At 36.8% G+C, this 20,372-nt stretch overlaps 1 protein-coding gene across 1 annotated transcript; it reads right to left on the reverse strand.

The window, feature by feature from the left end:
- Positions 1 to 379: 379 nt before the first annotated feature.
- On the reverse strand, positions 380 to 17,562 carry HMGN5 (high mobility group nucleosome binding domain 5). The gene is made up of 6 exons (XM_045865228.3): positions 17,349 to 17,562; positions 15,345 to 15,374; positions 14,770 to 14,799; positions 14,207 to 14,260; positions 11,681 to 11,821; positions 380 to 1,784 (listed from the first exon to the last, which is right to left on the reverse strand). The coding sequence occupies exons 1-6, from the start codon at positions 17,361 to 17,363 to the stop codon at positions 1,044 to 1,046; spliced, it is 1,011 nt and encodes a 336-aa protein (XP_045721184.2). The 5' UTR covers positions 17,364 to 17,562; the 3' UTR covers positions 380 to 1,043.
- Positions 17,563 to 20,372: the final 2,810 nt, after the last annotated feature.

Genomic DNA, 20,372 nt, shown 5'->3' on the forward strand with positions numbered 1-20,372 from the left:
ATGTAGCATATCAATGGAATATAATATTATTCTGCCATGAAAAGAAATGAAGTAATGATACATGCTAATGTGGATGAACCTGAAAACATTATGCTAAGTGAAAGAAGCCAGACACAAAGGCCACATATTGCATGATTCCTTTTATATGAAATATCTAGAATAGGCAAATCTATAGAGACAAACTAAATTAGCGGTTAACAGGGACAGGTGAGGAGAGGATTGGGAATGGAGAGATTGCTAATTGGTATTTTGTTTTTTATTTGGATGAAAATGTTCTGGAATTAGATAGTGGTGGAAGTTGCACAATATTGTGAATGCACTAAAAAAACACTGAATTGGAGATGGTTAAAATGGTAAATTTTATGTTAATTTTATTTCAGTGCAAAAAAAAATTAACGCTTTTGTGAACATCACAATAGAAAAAATCAAGCACTATAATATTTCACTAACTATATTTTTAGAGATATAAAAAACTACAATTATTTTTGAAGAGAATTTTTATTAAGATCAATCTAGTAAAATTTTATGGATACACATATAATCAGAACTGCCCTTCTGAAAAAAAATTGTAAATCTTTAAAAAATGGAATTGCAATTTTATTTCTTCACAAGCTGATAATAAAGTTATATCTGAGAAAGAATTCTAACTCTTTGCATTACAGAAAATAGTTAACCTTTTTTATAAAAGCAACCTAGAGAACCACAAGAATTTTGGAAGAAACTTTTCTGGATCTCCCCACTTTGTGAAATTATCACATATAGGAGTAAAATTAAAATTCAAAGATTTAACACATAAGTTACACAAAAGGAAATTCACTGACAAAGTTGAAAGCATATTTTTATATATTCTATTATGATCACAAAATGTATAAAGGTTTCATGTTAGCTACTTTGTGACTAATAATCAGTATGAAGATGTTCTGAAGTTAAACTGATTCTAAAGAAAAGCTGTGTTTATAAAATATTTGATAAAAATATTTATCTCTATTAACATTACAACATGGAGGCACATATTACCAATTATGAAACTATATAGGGCAGCTTTAAACAATACTCTGAGATTCTTCTTTTTTTTCGTTTTTGACCTCTCCTTTTTCAGCTACTTCTTTTCCCACTTCAGCCTTCCTCTTATTTTCCTTTCTCTTTCCTCCAACTTTCCCATCTCCCTTTCCATTTTCTTCTGTTCCATCTTCCTCTTTTCCATGTTTGCCCTCTTTTCCATCTTCTTCTCCTTTCTCATTTCCACCTTCCTGCCTATTTCCAGCTTCCTCCTCATTTCCACCTTTCTCCTCTTTCCCATCTTCATCCTCTTTTCCATCTTCATTCTCTTTTCTGTCTTCTTCCTGTTTTTCTTCTCCTGTGTCTTTTTCATCTTCAAATTCTTTGACATCTTCTCCTTTCCCCTTTCCATCTTCACACTCTTTTTCATCTCCTTTCTCTTTCTCCTTTTCTTCTTCTTCCTCTTTGCTATTTTTTCCCTTCCCTTTTCCATCTTCATTCTTTTTTTCATCTCCTTTTTCTTTTTTCTCTTCTTCTTCCTTTCCATCTTCTTTTTCTTTTCCATCTTCATCTTCTTTTCTATCTCCTTTTCCTTTTCCATCTTTGTTCTCTTTCCCATCTTCTCTTTTCTCCTCTTTTTTGTTTTGGTCTTCTCCATCTCCTTCCTGATCTTTTTCATCTTCTCCTGCTGCTGTCACTACTTCCTTCTTTTCTATTCCCACTTCTTCAACATCTTCATTTTTTTCTTCTTTCATTTCCTCAAGTTCTTTTTCAGGAGCTGGTGCCTATATGTACAGAGAAAATTAAAAAAGACTATATTTGAAAATTTGAACTATTTTCCTTAAGTATTTAGACAGAATTATATCTATTTTAGAAAAGAATGATACTTCATTTACAAGAAAGTAATTTTCCTGTGAAAAACACCTCCTAAATATCACAAGATAAGGAAAACATTCTAAGAAATAGGATTAACTAAAATATCTCCACACAAACATGTATAAATAGATATTTGGAACAATGAATTCAGGAAAATGTATTCATATACAGAATTTTCATTACAAATATGGGAAACAGAGTAAATACAGAAAAGATGGCATATATTCTATGTCAGCAATTCTCAATGAGTAAACAAAATGCATTCCTTGAGGAAATAATATTTTGTTTCTATAATAGTGAGATTTAGGTTTTCTTTGAAAAAAGTTACTTGAAAAGTCTTTTATTGGGTAGACTGTGGGGGAAGACCTAAGATGGCCATGTACTAGGAGGACCTTAGGTTTGCCTTGTCCCTCAAACACAGCTAGATGACTATCAAATCATTCTAAATACCCAAGAAATCTACTTGAGGACTGATAAAACAAACTGCACAAATAGAAGCAGAGGAGAAGCCAAATTAAAAAGCCAGGATTTATGAACACATGGTTTGGGGGAGAAATGGATAGTAGGTGCTATGGAGGGAAGGGAGCCCTGGTCATAGAGAAAGGTGAGAGAGAGTGGTGTGCACAGCAAGACACAGAAGGAGAACACTTCCCCAAAGCCATTGGCTGGGAAAATGAGAAGGGCTGATTTTTGTGACCTTTTGCAACCAATGGGGCTCAAAGACTGGAGTTTTAGAGGTACCCAGGGACAGAGGAGCAGGATGTCACCATTTCCCTCCTTTGTCCCTAAGCATAAACCAATCTTAGGAAACAGCACAACTCCAACACTGGCTTCCTAACCTGCTTACACCAAGATCTGCCCCCCTGTACTCTGCTGGTACCGATTTTCTCAGGGAAGTATGCCTAAGGACCAGCACAGTGGTCTCCCTCCCCCAGAAGACCAGCACAAACCCCTGCATGCACCCCATCTACTGACCATAGACTTCTGCAAAACTTCAGCTCTTATGGAATTAGTATCAAGTCTCTTTTAGCAAGCAGACCAGAGCATACCTAGTAAAAACTCACCACACTCTGGCCAAGGTCCAAACACTGCCCACTGCAGGCAAGGAGAACCTCTGCAGACTACTGACCTGGGGATAGAGCAGTCAAAACACAGCAGCAGAGTGCACACAGCACATACAAGAGAAAATTCTGGAAGGGCCAGGCCCTGGATACTATATGACCTCTTCTTCATAAAGCTATTACTGTCAGGAAAAGGAAACACAACAGGCTTTCCTAACACAGAGAAGAAGACAGAGACCTAGACAAAATGCCAAGAGAGGAATTCACTCCAAAAGAAAGAACAAGAAAAGGTCACAGCCAGGGATCTAACAGAAACAAATGTAAGTAATATGCCTGATTCAGAATTTAAAGCAACAATCATAAGGATACTAGCTGGGCTTGAAAAAAGCATGGAAGACATCAGGGAGACCATTACCAGAGAGATAAAAGAGCTAAAAAACAATCAGGCTGAAATGAAAAATGCAATAACTGAGATTTGAAACTAACTATATGTAATGATCACAAGGATAGAAGAAACAGAACAAAAAGTGATACAAAAAATAGAATTGTAGAAAATAATGAAGCTGAACAGAAAAGAGAAAGAAAAATTTTGGAACATGAGAGTAGACTTAAGGAACACATTGACTCCATCAAACAAAATAATATTCATGTCATATGAATCCCAGAAGGACAAGAGAGAGAAAAGGGGGCAGGATGTTTATTTGAGGAAATTATAGCTGAAAACTTCCCTAATTTGGGGAAGGAAGCAGACATCCAAATACAGGACACACAGAGAACTCCCATCAAGAGTAAAAAAAAAAAAGGAGGCCAACACCAAGAAATATTGTAGTTAAATTTGCAAAATACAGTGATAAAGAAAAAAAAAATCTAAAAGCAGCAAGACAGAGGAAGGAGTTAAGATGGCAGAGGAGTAGGGGGACCCTAAGTTGGTCTCATCCCTTGAATAAGGCTAGATAGTTATCAAATCATTCTGAACACTGGAGAAATCAATCAGAGGTCTGAGAGAACAAATACTGCAAGTCTACAAGTAGAAAAGTGACCACTTTTTAGAAGGTAGGAGGTGCAGGGACTTGAATCTGGTGTGATATAGCTGCTGATACAAGAGAGGGGAGGGAACCTGCTTAAGGAGCCTACCCGCATTGTATTATAAGCAGCAGAGTGCAAAATCAGAATGTTTAGAAGTCTGCTATAGTGGAGGACGTGTCTGGCTTAAAGGTGCTCAGGTGGAAGAGCGGGGCAGAATTCCAGGTGTGACACCATGGTCTGTGAATCCCCTGGGTCCCGTGAATAATGGGTGGTGCCTAAGTGCTGCTCTGTTCCCAGGCATAGGAGCAGGGAAGCTGGCTGAGAACAATGAGTCTAGGTGCCAGCTTTCTGCTCTGTGTTGCCATAAACTTTGAACCACTGTGCAGTTGTGGGACCACTTTCCCAGGACAAGTCCAGCAAAAGGCAGAAGTTTGGCAAGACCTTACCCAGGGGGGAGAGCAGGGGTCCATGCTATGGGAGTCCCTCAAAGTTAGAGTTTTGAAACTCATTCACATGCCTGAGATAAAAAAAAAGCTTGGACATAGGCAGGGTGAACACAAGGTTCTGACAGAAACCAGGGAGAGATGATTGATTGCTCTTCAATGAGGGCTCACTGAAGAGCTGGGGGTGCAAATTTTCAGCTCCATGGCTAGAGAACAGGGCACCGCCCTATTCATTCCACCCCTCAGTGCTGAAAGACTTCAGGGAGCAAAACAGTGCCACCAAAACAGTCCAGAGCCACTTACACTAAGTACTGCCTCCCTGTGCACTGGAGGCACATATTCACTAGGGCAAGTCCACATGAGAATCAGTGCAACAGGCCCCTCTTCCAGAAGACCAGCACAAGCAATTTGCTCACACCAAGTTTATTGATCATAGAGTGCTGCAAAGCTTCAGCTCTAGGGGAAATAGTATCTAGCTTCCTTTGTACTTTTATTTTTATTTATCATTATTTTTTTCATTTATTTTCTTATTTTTTCAACTTTTCTTTTATTCTTCTTAAAATTTTATTTTTATATATACTATATATATTTATACATATATATGTTTTGCTCTTTGTTTCTTTTCATTGAAATTTATTTTAATATATATATGTATATTTTGTTTTGTGTTTCTTTTCATTGAAATTTATTTTAACATATACATATATATTTTTTTCTTTTGTTCTTATCTTGGGATCTAGTTTCTTTTAACAAGTAGACCAAAACACAACCAGGATTTAGTTCTTTTTGTTTTGTTTTGTATTTGTTGTATTGCTATTGTAGTTATTGTTATTTTTTTCTTTCTTCTTCTTTCTTCTTTTTTTTTCTGGACAAAATGATGAGATGGACAAATTCACCAAAAAAAAAAAAAAAGAAAAAAAAAAGAACAGGAGGTAGTACTCACAGCTGGGGTTTAATCAATACAGATATAAATAAGATGTCTGAAATAGAGTTTAAAACAAAAATTATAAGGATAATAGCTGGGCTTGAAAGAATAGAAGACATTAGAGACTCCCTTACTGTAGAGATAAAAGAACTGAAATGTAGTTAGGCCGAAATTAAATGCTATAATCAAAATGCAGTCCCAACTGGAGGCCTTAGAAATGAGCATGGATGAATCAGAAGAGAGATTCAGTGATATAGAAGATAAAATTATGGAAAATAAGGAAGCTGAAAAGAAGAGGGAAAGAAAACTATTAGATCACTAAGGTAGACTTAGGGAACTCAACAATAACCCCAAAGCAAAATAATATCCGTATTATAGGAGTCCCAGAAGAAGAAGAGCAGGAAAAAGGAGCTGAAGATTTATTTGAACAAATTATACCTGAGAACATCCCTAATCTGGGGAAGGAAACAGGCATTCATGTCCAAGAAGCACAGAGAACTCCCCTCAAAATTAAAAAAAAAAAAAAAAAAGGTCAACTCCATTACATATCACAGTGCAACTTGAAAAATACAAAGATAAAGAGAATTCTGAAAGCAGCTCAAGACTAGAAGTCCTTAACCTACAACGGTAGACTTAAGGCTAGTAGCAGCACTGTCCAAAGAGACTTGGCAGGCCAGCAGGACTGGCATGATAAATTCAGTGTGCTAAATGGGAAAAATGCAGCCAAGAATACTTTATACAGCAAGGCTGTCATTCAGAATAGGAGAGATAAATAGTTTCCAAGACAAACAAAAACTAAAGGAATTCATGAACACTAAACCAGCCCTACAAGAAATATTAAAGGGGACCTTTTGAGCAGAAAGAGACCAAAAGTAACAAAGACTAGAAAAGAACAGAGACAATCTACAGGAACAGCAACTTTACAGGTAATACAATGGCACTAAATTCATATCTTTCAATAACTACTCTGAATGTAAATGGACTACATGCTCCAATCAAAAGACATAGGGTATCAGAATGGATAAAAACAAAAACAAACAAGACCCATCAATATGCTGCTTATAAGAAGCTCATTATAGACCACAAAACACCTCCAGATTGAAAGTGAGTGGGTGATGAACTATTTATCATGCTAATGTACATTAAAAGAAAGCTGGAGTAGCCATACTTATATCAGACAAACTAGATCTTACACCAAAGACTGTAATAAGAGATGAAGAAGGACACTATATCATAATAAAGGAGTATATCTAACAAGAAGATCTAACAATTGTAAATATTTATGCACCCAACATGAGGGAACCCAAATATATAAAACAGTTAATAACAAACATAAAAAGAACTCATTGATAATAATACAATAATAGTAAGGGACTTTAACACCCCATTATATCAATGGAAAGATCATCTAAGCAGAAAATCAACAAGAAAACAATGGCTTTGCATAACACACTGAACCCGATGGACTTAACAGATATATTCAGAGCATTTCATCCTAAAGCAGCAGAATACACATTCTTTTCACGTGAACATGGGACATTCTCCTCAATAGATTACATACCAGGTCACAAATCAAGCTTCAAGAAATACAGAAAGATTGAGATCGTACCATGCATATTTTCAGACAAAAACGCTATGAACCTTGAAGTCAAGCACAAGGAAAAAAAAATTTGGAAAGACCACAAATACATGGAAATTAAAGAACATCCTACTAAACAATGAATGGGGCAACCAGGATATCAAGAGAAAATAATAAAATATATGGAAACAAATTAAAATGAAAACATCATAGTCCAAACCTTTGTGATGCAGCAAAAGTGGTCCTAAGAGGGAAGCAATAGCAATATAGACCTATCTTAAGAAGCAAGAAAAATCTCAAATATGCAACCTAAACTCACACCCAAAGAAGTTAGAAAAAGAGTAGCAAATGAAGCCTAAATCCAGGAAAAGAAGGGAATTAATAAATATTACAGCAGAGGGCACCTGGGTGGCTCAGTTGGTTAAGCGACTGCCTTCAGCTCGGGTCATGATCCCATGGTCCTGGGATTGAGTCCCGCATCGGGCTCCCTGCTCTGCGGGGAGCCTGCTTCTCCCTCTCCCACTCCCCTGCTTGTGTTCCCTCTCTCGCTGTGTCTCTCTCTGTCAAATAAATAAATAAAATCTTTAAAAATATATATTACAGCAGAAATAAATGATATAGAAACAACAACAACACCCAGTAGAACAGATCAATGAAACCAAGTTCTTTGAAAAATTAGTAAAATTGATAAACCCCTAGACAGACTTATCCAAAAGAAAAGAGAAAGGACCCAAATAAGAGAGGAGAAATAAGAATCAATACCACAGAAATACAAATGATTTTAAGAGAATATTATGAAAAATTATATGCCGCAAAATTGGACAATCTAGAAGATATGGATAAATTCCTAGAAACATACAAACTACCAAAACTGAAACAGGAAGAAATAGGAAATTTGAACAGAACCATAGCCAGCCAAGAAATTGGATCAGTAATGAAAAATTTCTCAAAAAACAAAATTTCAAGGGCAAAATGTCTTCACAGGTGAATTTTACCAAACATTTAAAGAAGAGTTAATACCTATTCTTCTCAAACTATTTCAGAAAATAGAAATGGAAGAAAAACTTCCAAATTCATCTATGAGGCCTGTATTACACGGATACCAAAACCAGATAAAGACTCCACTAAAAAAAGAACTACAGGCCAATATCCCTGTTGAACATGGATGCAAAAATTCTCAATAAAATACCAGCAAGCCTAATCCAACAATACATTGATAAAGTCATTCACCATGATCAAGTGGGATTTATTCCTAGGTTGGAAGGGTGATTCAATATTTGCAAATAAATCAATGTGATATACCACATTAATAAAAGAAAAGATAAGAACCATATCATCCTCTCAGTAGATGCAAAAAAAACAAAAGTATTTGACAAAGTACAACACTCATTTTGTAAAAAAAAAAAAAAAAAAAAAAAAAAACTCAACAAAGTAGGGGCAGAGGGAACATACCTCAACATCACACACTCCATATATGAAAAACCCACAGCTAATATCATCCTCAATGGAGAAAAACTGAGAGTTCTTCCTCTACAGTCAGAAACGAGACAGGGATGCCCACTCTCATCATTGCTATTTACCATAGTACTGGAAGTCTTAGCCTCAGCAATGAGACAACACGAAGAAATAAATGCACCCAAATCAGCAAGGAAGTAGTCAAACTTTCCCTATTTGCAGATGAGATAATAATATATAGAGAAAACCCAAAATACTCCACCCAAAAACTTCTAGAATTGATAAAGGAACTCAGTAAAGTCACAGGATATAAAATCAATGTACAGAACTCTGTTGCATTTCTATACACCAATAATGAAGGAGCAGAAAAAGAAATGAAGGAATCAATCCCATCTACAATTGAACAAGAAACCATAAGATACCTAGGAATAAACCTAGCCAAAAAGGTAAAAGATCCGTGCTCTGAAAACTATAAAACACTGATGAAAGAAACTGAATATGGTACAAAGAAATGAAAATCAATTCCATGCTCATGGATTGGAAGAAAAAATACTGTTAAAATATCTATACTACCCAAAGCTTACTACACATTTAATGTAATCCCTATCAAAATATCAGCAGTATTTTTCAAAGAGCTAGAACAAACAATCCTAAATTTTGTATGGAACCACAAAAATCCCAAATAGCCAAAGCAACCTTGCAAAAGAAAGCAAAGCTGGAAGCATCACAATTCCAGACTTGAAGTTATATTACAAAGCTGTAGTGATCAACAGTGTGGTACTGGAACAAAAACAGACAAATAGATCAATGGAACAGAATAGAAAACCCAGAAATGGACCCACAACTATATGGTCAACTAATTTTCAATAAAGCAGGAGAGGATATCCTAAAAGACAGTCTCTTCAACAATGGTGTTGTGAAAACTTGACAGCTACATGCAGAAGAATGAAACTGGACCACTTTCTTACACTGGACACAAAAATAAACTCAAAATGATGAAAGACCTAAATGTGAGACAGGAAAACATCAGAATCCTAGAGTAGAACACAGGCTATAACCTCTTTGACATCAGCCAAAGCAACTTCTTACTAGATATGTTTCCCAAGGCAGGGGAACCAAAAGCAAAAATGAACTATTAGGACCTCATCAAGATGAAAAGCTTCTGCACAGCAAAGGAAACAATCAACAAAACTAAAAGGCAACCTACAAAATGGGAGAAGATATTTGCAATTGATGTATGTGATAAAGGGTTAGTATCCAAAATATATGAAGAAGTTATGAAACTCAACACCTAAAAAACAAATAATCCAGTTAAGAAATGGGCAAAAGATATGAATAGACATTTTTCTAAAGAAGATATACAGATGGGGCGCCTGGGTGGCTCAGTTGGTTAAGCGACTGCCTTCGGCTCAGGTCATGATCCTGGAGTCCCTGGATCGAGTCCCGCATTGGGCTCCCTGCTCAGCGGGGAGTCTGCTTCTCCCTCTCCCACTCCCCGTTTGTGTTCCCTCTCTCGCTGTGTCTTTCTCTGTCAAATAAATAAATAAAATCTTAAAAAAAAAAAGATATACAGATGGCTAAAGACACATGAAAAGTTGCTCAACATCACTTAATTATCAGGGAAATACAAATCAAAACTACAATGAGATATCACTTCATCCCTGTCAGAATGGCTAAATTTAACAAACAGGAATCAACAGGTGTTGGCATGGATGCAGAGAAAGGGGAACCCTCTTACACTGTTGGTGGGAAAGCAAACTGGTGTAGCCACTGTGGAAAACCTTTCAGAGTTTCCTCAAAAAGTTAAAAGTAGAACTAACTTATGACCCAGCAATTGCACTACTAGGTATTTATCCAAAGGAAACAAAAATACTGATTCAAAGGGTCACATTCACCCTGATGTTTATAGCAACATTATCAAGAATAGCGAAATTATGGAAAGAGCCCAATGTCCATGGACTGATGAATGGATAAAGAAGATGTGGTATATATATACACAATGAAGTATTACTCAGCCATCAAAAGGAATGAAATCTTGCCATTTGCAATGATGTGGATGGAGCTAGAGAGTCTTATGCTAAGTGAAATAGGTCAGTGACAAAAAGACAAGTACTATATGATTTCACTCATATGTGGAATTTAAGAAACAAAAGAGATGAATATGGGGGAAAAAAAAGAATGAGAGGAAAACCAGAAAACAGACTGTTAACTATAGAGAACAAACTGATGTTTGCTGGAGGGGAGGTAGTTGAGGGGTCAGTTAAATGGGTGATGGGTATGAAGGAGGACACTGGTTGTGATGAGCACTGGCTGTTGTATGTAAGTGATGAATCACTAAATTCTACACCTGAAATACTATTACACTGCATATTAACCAATTTAAATTAAAAAATAAACAAATAAAGTAAAAATGAAAATTGTTTTACCTTATAACACAGGATCGCTTAGAAAAAAAATTTCCCTAAATGCACAGCTTTGATTTGTAAATTGGGTACTATATCTCATTTTCATTGTTTTGCTACAATACCTAAAAATAAGATATGTATTAAATATGCAAATAGAGACCCATAAGAAACATTTACATAATGATTTTTTTTGCAGTCTGCAGGGGAAAAAGAATCATATGATCTTGGAAAGGGATTTACAAACAGCCCATGTGCCGGCAAAAGTAGTAGAGGATTGCTCTGTATTTAATATAAGTCATGATCCCTGGCATTATTATCTTAATTCTCTTAATAGCATTGCTAATCCACTACTCCCACTACCCATACCTGTAAATTCATGTATTTTAAATTCAGTTTCTTATTTTCCCTTTAGATACCATTATATTATATCCCATAAACTGAATATTTGTGTCCCCTATAATTTATATGATGAAACTTAATCCCCAATGTGATAGTATTTGGAGATAAGACCTATGGGAGGTGATTAGGTCATGAAGGTAGAGCCCTCATGGATGAGATTAGTGCCCTTACAAAAGAGACCCCAGAGAGTTCTCTCTCCCCTTCCATCATGTCAGGACACAGCAAGAAGGCTGCTGTGTAAAAAACAGAAAGTAGGTCCTCACGAGACACCAAAATATGTGTTTTGATCTTGGACTTCCCAGCCTCCAGAACTGTAAGAAATAAATTTCTGTTGTTTATAAGTCACCTAGTCTGTGGTATTTGTTATAGCAGCTGGAATGGACTAAGACACTATAGAACCACTACTCATTTAATGTTTCTCAACTTTTAAAGTACAAGGCAAATAAGATTTCTTTTAGCAGCACCCATTGTTAAAATTTCAAATGGACAGATCTGTTAATATTGTAAAATACCTCCATAATTTTGGCTTCTCCATTTTCAGCATTTTCATCATTACATTCTCCTTTAATAACTTCTTCTTGCTTGTTTTCAGCTATTGCTTTGACACCTGCATCTGTATTTTTTTCCATCAAAGCATTTTTTGTCTTCAGTTTCTGTCCAGCAACACAGAGTAATAAAAATAAATATACAACTTAACTGATGTGTTAATTAAATGGCCCAAGTTACTTTACCAGCTGCTGTAATGATTTACAGAAAGCTTTAAAATATCCATATAAACTTAATATCAACAAAAATATCACTTGACACTTTTAGTTTCATCCTAAACCTAAAGCAGCATTAAAAATGAATAATATTCTGGGACACCTGGGTGGCTCAGTCAGTTAAGTGTGGGACTCTTGGTTTCAGCTCAGGTCATGATCTTAGGGTCCTGGGATTGAGCCCTGTGTAGGGCTCCACACTCAGCACAGAGTCTGCTTGTCCCTCTCCCCCTCCCCCCCCATCCTCCCCTCCCCCTGCTTGTGCTCTCTCTCTCAAATAAATAAATAAAATCTTTAAAAAAAATGAATAATGGGTTTGATATAAATCAAATAAACTTTCTTTTAGAGAGAAGCAACAAGTTAGGATACTGACCAGTGTCCACTCAGAGCTAATTGCATCAGATTAGACTTTGACAAATTAACTCTTTTTGACTAGAGGGGGAGTTTATCTGTCATGTCTAATAATTAGCAACAGGGTTTTGTTGATAGCAAAGCTTCCAGTGGTTATAATTAAGAGAAATACTATGTTAGCAAGAGCATCGCTTTAGATATATTTGAAAGAGATAACCTGGGGACAGAGGTGACTCAATATATGTATCTACAAGTTTGAAATGACTTGAATAATGACCAAGAAAGCTCTTTGCCTATGTGTGTAAAGAGCACTGGATTAAGGGCCAGAAAACCTGTGTTTGAATTCTGGATCTGCTACTTACTTGATGTGATCTTGAGCAAAAGTATAAATCTCTTTGTGCATGTCTTTTATATGTAAAAAAGTGTAATAACACCTACCTCATAGGGATGTTATAAGGAGCAAATGATGAAATATATGTAAAATTGCTTTAGAAACTATAAAATACAATATAGGTATATTATTACTATTTTAACACATAAGAAACTGAGAGCCAAGTAAGTTAATGCATTTTAAAGTCCATTATTATATAGTATTTGTTTTATCGTAGCATTATCTTCTATTTTTAAAGGAAATAAAGTGTTTAAGATCTTTTTTTAAAAGATTGTATTTATTTATTTGAGAGAGAGAGAGAGTATGAGTGGGGGGGAAGGGGCAGAGGGAGAGGGAGAAGCAGATTCCCCCACTGAGCGGGGAGCCAGATGCAGGGCTCGATTCTAGGACCCTGAGATCATGACCTTAGCCTAAGGCAGACACTTAACCCACTGAGCCACCCAGGTGCCCCAACTATCTTAATAACCTATAAATTGGGTACCTAATTTTACAGAATAGTGACCTTGAAATGTGAAATAGAGAAAAAAAATTAAAAACCTTTCTCTTCTGTCGTCACTCATTGTTGCTAAAACTTCACTTGCCCTAGTTTTAGCAGTTTTTTAATGAAGGAATTCAAAGCATTTTATAAATATGACTATAATTTACAGTTTCTCCAATCACAAAATGATGGGATTTGATGATTTTAATGTTCCTCCTAGCTTTAACCTTTTATGATTTTAGGAATTTAACCAATCTTTAAAATATTATCCATACCTCAATAAAGCAATTTTAAAAATTAATTGTATTATATTTACACATAATTACACATAAATAAATAAATATAAATATAGGGGGGAAAGTGAAGTTAATATTGAGGCTATTTCTATTTTTCATGTTGTTAGCCACAACATCAGAGTATATAATTCTATGTGAAATCAATTGTGTTCATTTAAAAATAATGTATGTGAGGGGCGCCTGGGTGGCTCAGTCGTTAAGCATCTGCCTTCAGCTCAGGTCATGATCCCAGGGTCCTGGGATCGAGCCCCACATCTGGCTCCCTGCTCTGCGGGAAGCCTGCTTCTCCCTCTCCCTCTGCCCCTGCTTGTGTTCCCTCTCTCGCTGTGTCTCTCTCTCTGTCAAATAAATAAATAAAATCTTTAAAAAAATAAATAATGTATGTGAAAACACTGCAAACTGTGCAAACTGTAAAGTATTATCAAATGTTAGTTACTCCTATTATTACTTTGGTTACTACAGTTTACACCTTTTGTTTTCCCAGGAATATTGGTGTTGTGACTATATGATGTCAAAGGCATGTACATTTTATAGGTCTACCCAACTAAAATTTTGTTTTGTTTCTTCCTAATGAAAATGCCAAAACACAGAGCATGAACAAATATCCTTACTCAAAAAGCCTACATGTACCATATGGTATAATGTAATATATTACTAACTAAACAGGAAATGAAGAAAGCAAAATGATCAGCTGCATGTCTTTCCAAAAAAATTATTTCTGAAGTAAAGCAATCTTCTCTCAGCATTGCATGTTGAATATTTACCTTTGGAGTTGATGTTCTTTTGGGCTTCAACTCTGGTGTAATGGGCACAGGCATCTGCATCAAAAAACACAAGTCATGGGGGGGGGGGCAGGAAATCATAATTGAAGAAAGATCACTAATAATGAAATCCAACCTTTTAATTTAAATAAATGGGTGTTTATTTAGGAAACGATTTATTGAGGAAATAATATTTATTTAGCATTAGGAAAAAAAAAACAAAAAAATCAAACATTTCCTTGGTGTAAAAGTTTTTTACTAAGACATCCAAAAGAGGGGTGCCTGGGTGGCTCAGTCGTTAAGCTTCTGCCTTCGGCTCAGGTCATGGTCATGGGGTCGAGCCCCTCATGGGGCTCCCTGCTCAGCGGAGAGCCTGCTCCTCCCTCTCCCCCTCCCTCTGCTTGTGTTCCCTCTCTCGCTGTGTCTCTCTCTGTCAAAATAAATAAAATCTTTAAAAAAAAATACATCCAAAATAAATCTTGTATAAAATAACTAGTATTGTCCAGAATTCCCTGAATTTTAATATTTTACAATGCATGAGAAGCTTTTTTTAAATGACCGCTTACAGCAGACAGCCTGGCTGATCTTCTCTTCGGCTATAAGTAAAAAAACAATAATAATTAGTTAATAGAATTATGGATATACAAAACTAGATTTATTATATTGTGAAAATATTTAGTATAACACTACATGAACATTGTTTTTACAGAAGAAGTTTTGAACTTGAGTAGAAAATGTAGTAGAAATATAAATTTTTATTTTCCCTCCCCTGGACCCTTTACATAGATAAGGAAAAAAAAAAATCCCAAATTAAACTTCAATGAACACAATGGCTAATAACAAGGAAATAAAAATATAGCCCCTTCTTGCAAACTGACAAAGCAATTTTTTTTTTTTCAAAACGAAGAAGCTCTCTCCATATCTTAAGCATAAGGTCCTAAATTCCAAGAAGTTTGGAATTTTCAATACCTGCTATAGTTCTGAAAGAGCTCACAGGCATACCATATTGGTTCTTATATGGTACAAATATACAAACCAGCGTCAATTTTTTAGCTGTTTATGTGTCTCAAATTCATAAAGCAAGTGGATTTTTTCAGACAGATTCTAAGACTAAAAAAGAAAACAACAAAAAAAACCTCACCTCCTGCCTCATATCACCTTGACCGGCAGCCTATACAAACGAGAAAACCACACAGGAATAAGATCATTGATATAAACACATAGATCAGAAAATATTGCATGGATTACAGTTGTAACATAAGCACTTATGATTTTTTTCCTGGATTCTGGCTCAAGTAGCCACGTGTTATTTCCTAGTAGCATGCTACATACTGCTGTCCACTAACGTGCAAATGTGCACCAAGATGCAAATCCATTCTCAAGACATAAATTTACACAACTGATAGTCAATTCCATCCTTTTGTGTAAATTGCATCTCCTAAAAACAAACCTTTTAAATTTTAAAATCCACCTGCTGTAGCCAGTGTTAAAGCCAAAAAAAAAAAAAAAAAAAAAAAAGTGTGGAGGCCAGCAGAATGAAGGCGGAACTTCATGCAATTTCCCTGTTTTGCCTTATGTTTTATATGCAATTGTACTTATTGGATTCTCTCTACTGACTGGACAATTCTTTCCAAGTTTTTCATACAAGAACTACAACCCCAACAATGCTTCAATGCTTTTTTTCTCTTCTCTCTTCTTCCTTCCTTTCTTTCTTTCTTTCTTTCTTTCTTTCTTTCTTTCTTTCTTTCTTTCTTTCTTTTTCTTTCTTTCTTTTTCTTTCTTCTTTCTTTCTTTCTTCTTTCTTTCTTCTCGCTCTCTCTCTCTTTCTTTTGTCTGCCTCCCTCTCTCTTTCTTTCTTTTTCTTTTTTTTTTTTGGAAGGAACCTTTGCAATGTCAATGCGTTATTCTGAGGAGCCGGCCACTGATTTTAAAACTTCCCGCCACTACCTGCTATAAGGTTGCTCTCAGCTCCGTAAAATAGCACGACCCATTGCACAAACCTAGAAAAGCTCAGCGGCGGGAATCTCAGGAAGGGGGATGGTTATCAAAAACCATTGCTTTCTGTATCTGAGCAGCCCTTCAGCCTGGGAATTATCAAGCTATTACATGATTCATACTCACAGCCCCAGAGCATGGGGGAATTTCGGTCTTACTCCTATGTTCTAGAAATAGGGATGGTAGACGGATAAATAAGAATAATATCAAAACAGTCACAAAGCTTTACATCAGCGCAGTGTTTTACAATTTTGTCAAGCAATGAAACAGCATTTGATTTCACTTCTAAGGGACCCTCCCCCCCCAAAACAACAACAAACAAAGTCAAACAAACACCTGGCGTGAATTTATCTCCTGTTCAAGAGAGGAGTCACAAATTTTGAAGTGAGGGTTTGCAGAATACCTGTAGCCCTGGAATAGCTCAGATCAATTCTGCATGTCTAAAAGGGAACAAATCCATGCTACCCCAACATCAGTAATAGTTTATCTTACTCAGTTCTCTTGCCATCTCTCCACCTTTACGCACAGAGTTTGGTGAACCCCAGATGTCTTAGCCCTAAAGTTGCTAATTGCAGAGGTGAATCTCTCCCTTCTCTAGGGCAGTTTGAAGTCTGCGCCGCCTAATGGCACAGGATTACCATTGCATAGCCATCTGGCATGACAAGAAGTGGAGGAGGGAAGGGGAAAAAAAAAAGGAAAAAGAAAACGGGAAGAACAAAGGCGAATACGGGAGAAAGCCGTGGCTTAAGTTACCCCAAACGGGACGGTTCCTGGAGAAAAGCCCGAGGCTGAAGAGGAAACTGGTGCCTGGAAGTGCGGTTGAGAGAAGTGTTCTCCAATAGGGTAAGCGGAGGAAGGGGGGTGGGGTAGGAAGCGACAGCACAGCGCTATGGCTGTTTATAATTCAGCATGGAGACACCTCTTAAACGATTTATTTCCCTTAAACAAAACAAGCCGAAAGGGAACTACTAGTTGCATGCAAGACCATCCTAAATCTTACACCGATCTTTCTTTGCCCTTCCTTCCTCTTCCATTCAGTACATCACAAAATCTAACTAGAAGCGAAAATGCTTTTTAAAAACAATCTCTGCGGATTAGGAAATATGTATTTCAGTCGCTAATCCCCTTTCTATCTTCCCATTTCGCTTACCTTTCTTTTGGGCATTGTTGCAGCTCTCTATAGGAGATCTTAACAATCAGCAGAAAAAAAGCCGAAAGCAGTCTCTGTCCAAGCGCTCAGAGAGCAACTGAGTTTTCAATGAACTAATTGCAGCACGACCTGTACTCGGCTCGGAAAAAAAAAAAAAGAAAAAAAAAAAATCCCCCGTTATTGGCAACATTAAATACACCAAGACGCAACCAAACTACGTGAATGGTTAGCAGGAGTGGGAGCCAGATTTGAGTGACAGGCTGTCAGACCAATAAAGGAAACTGATCTGCCCAAGGGGCGTGGCCCACGGACTTGCCAGAAGCCCTCTTAATGCTGGCGTTTCAGACCGCTTGTGTGGTGGATAAATGTAAAATGTAAAATGTAAAATGTTCAAGCTTAAGACCAACGGGAAAGCCAGAGTTGTCTTGATTTTTTTTTTTCTTTTATGTTGTAATGGCAGGCGAAAGTCACTGCAGTTGCTTTCCTCCACAATCTCCAAAACCTCCACTTTTACTTATTTCCAGGGTGAAAGTGTTTTTGAGACCAGGTTGAGTCTAGGCTCCAGTCTTTACATTCTACCTCTGGCAGGAGGATGAAAATGAACTGAGGGGAGCATTCACTCAGAAAGTAGAAAAGGCTGGAGCTCTTTCTCTGGTTGTGGGAACTTCCCGCCAAAGTAGTGTTGCAGTCCTGGCAGAGGAGGGTGCCAAAATGGTGTGTCTCCTGCAGGTGGAGAATCGAAAAAAAACTGGGAGCTGGAAGAGCAGAAGAGCCTGAAGGTGCAGACACCTGATAAACAGTTATCCCACTTGGCAAGAGTGCACCAAGAATGGGACCTCGAGTGAAGTTTGTAATACCAAAGGTCTATCCAGAGGAAAAGTGTTGATACGATAGGTTTTGAATCCAAAGGTGGCATTTAGTGAAGGGTCCCAGAAAGAGGCCACACGAAAAAGTGTTTAGGACTCAGAGCCTGGCTATGATCAGTCAGTTAAGGCACTCAATTATTTTTATTATGTTATGTTAATAAGGCACTCAATTTAAGGTTGAACCAAAAACTCAGATTAGGGTGAGGCGATTGAGGTGAGTCATGCAAGTGCAAGGTAGGATCCTGTCGGTTTTTTGTTTTGTTTTTATTTTTGTTTTTGTTTTTGTTTTAATTTTGATATTTTGTTCATCATAGACTTTTTTACATTAATTTAGATATTTAAAATAGTACATTAAATATTTAACTTCATTACTGAGTTTTGGGGTTCTCATATTTTATGCACTCCTTAGGAGAGTGCCTTTTTAACCTCACCATAGTTTAACCCATCCTTAGGTGGATCTCTACTCTAAAAGAGTATTCTAAGGGAGCCTGGGTGGCTCAGTCAGTTAAGTCTGCTTTCCTCCTGGGATGGAGCTCTGCGCTGGTCTCCCTGCTCAGCAGGGGAGTCTGCTTCTCCCACTCCTTCTCCCTCTGCCCTGCTCCTGTGCATGTTCTCTCTCTCTGTCTCTCTCTCTCTCTCACATTCTCTCAAATAAATAAATAAAATCTTTTAAAAAATAGAAAAAAAATAAAAGAGGCTTTTATCTGCCTTCCAAAGTTAGTTCCTGAGACCTAAATTGGTGGGAGTGGGGGTGGGAATTGGTAAATAATGTACTTGGGAATAATTATGGAGGATCCAGGTTGCAAAGCATTTCTCAGAGTACCTTGCTTTGGTTGTTGTAACAGCTAATTGGGTTTAAAAGTGCTCCAACAACAGCCCAAATCCCTATTCTAGAAGGTTACTTTAAAAAGGATATTAATATTAATTGCCTGGATGGATTGGTCAGTTGAGACTACAACTCTTGCTTTCTGCTCAGGTCATGATCTCAGGGTGGTGAGATGGAGCCCAGTGCCAGGCTCCGCAGTCAGTGGGGAGTCCGCTTGGGATGCTTTCCCTCTTCCTCTCCCTCTGCCCTTCCCTCTGCTTGAGTGCTCTCTCTCTCTCTGTCAAATAAATAAATCTTAAAAAAAATAAAAAAAAAACAAAATGAAATTAATATTTTGAACAGTTACTCAAAGGAAAAATTTCATCTGTGTTCATATGGACTAAAAAATTGGAATTGCCAGTTTAAAAACTAAATAGTCATAGCTTTTACATAATGCTAAAGCATCCCTTCAAACTAAAATACAGCCTAACAGAGGAACCCATCATTTTTATTTTTGCCCATTCTTCCCCAGACACCTACATTGTGGAATTAAACAGATTAGGTAGTATAAGACTGTTTGACTACAGCTCAACTTCCCTTTTCTAATCTCATTGTATTCTGATTCAAGTAGGTAAATTAAAAAAGACATTTAAATTGCTTCCTTTGCCCACAGTTGTTGGGATCATCCCTAGATGCTCTAGATGCCTGTTTTTGCCCTTATAACATAAAGTGAAAGCATTATCGGGTAAGCCTAGATATGTTTCAATCATTTTATTTTCCAAGAGTTAGAATGCAAACATAAAAACTGGGTTCAAGATGAGGATTGCCTCATAAGGATAAGAAAAAAAAATATGAAGAGAATGAAAAAAATGTGTCAACACTGGAACACATATACTCACCAAATTCGTATCTAGCATATATTTGGTTTTGTAGACTAACCTGTAAAAATGCAAAACCCTGTGGCATGCAAATTTATAATACATGGTTTCTGCCCTTAAGGCTTTTTATAATTTTGTAGGATAGAGCAAACAGTTGCATACATATTTATAAATCAGGATTGCTTATATCATATGAGTGGTGCAAACCTGCCCTAGACTCTGCATTTGCTATATTATTACCTCTGACTACAGCCCCATTCTCTTATATCTTCGCCTATCAAATGTCTACCAAACTGTTCATAACCAAGTCTAATATCACCTCTTTGACAAAAGCCTTCTCCAATCATTTCAACCCTAAAAGATCCTACTTTCTTAGTATGCTATAGAATTTAAATTGTACTACTCATATGACACAGGCAAACCTGATATTTTACAGTTTCTCTCCAACCATTCAGTCCTACAATTTCACATTGAT

Source organism: Mirounga angustirostris, unplaced genomic scaffold (assembly GCF_029215605.1).
Source record: "Mirounga angustirostris isolate CCGP_5_RB_7025 unplaced genomic scaffold, mMirAng1.0.hap1 SCAF_11, whole genome shotgun sequence".
Lineage (NCBI taxonomy): Eukaryota > Metazoa > Chordata > Mammalia > Carnivora > Phocidae > Mirounga > Mirounga angustirostris.

What these genes read in the sequence shown, in the direction of transcription:
- HMGN5 (XM_045865228.3), bottom strand. An exon ending in AAGGTGATATGAGGCAGGAG is followed by an intron (nt 14,800 to 15,344) that starts GTGAGGTTTTTT and finishes TTTTACTTATAG; the next exon opens with CCGAAGAGAAGATCAGCCAG. An exon ending in AAAGAACATCAACTCCAAAG is followed by an intron (nt 11,822 to 14,206) that starts GTAAATATTCAA and finishes GTTGCTGGACAG; the next exon opens with AAACTGAAGACAAAAAATGC.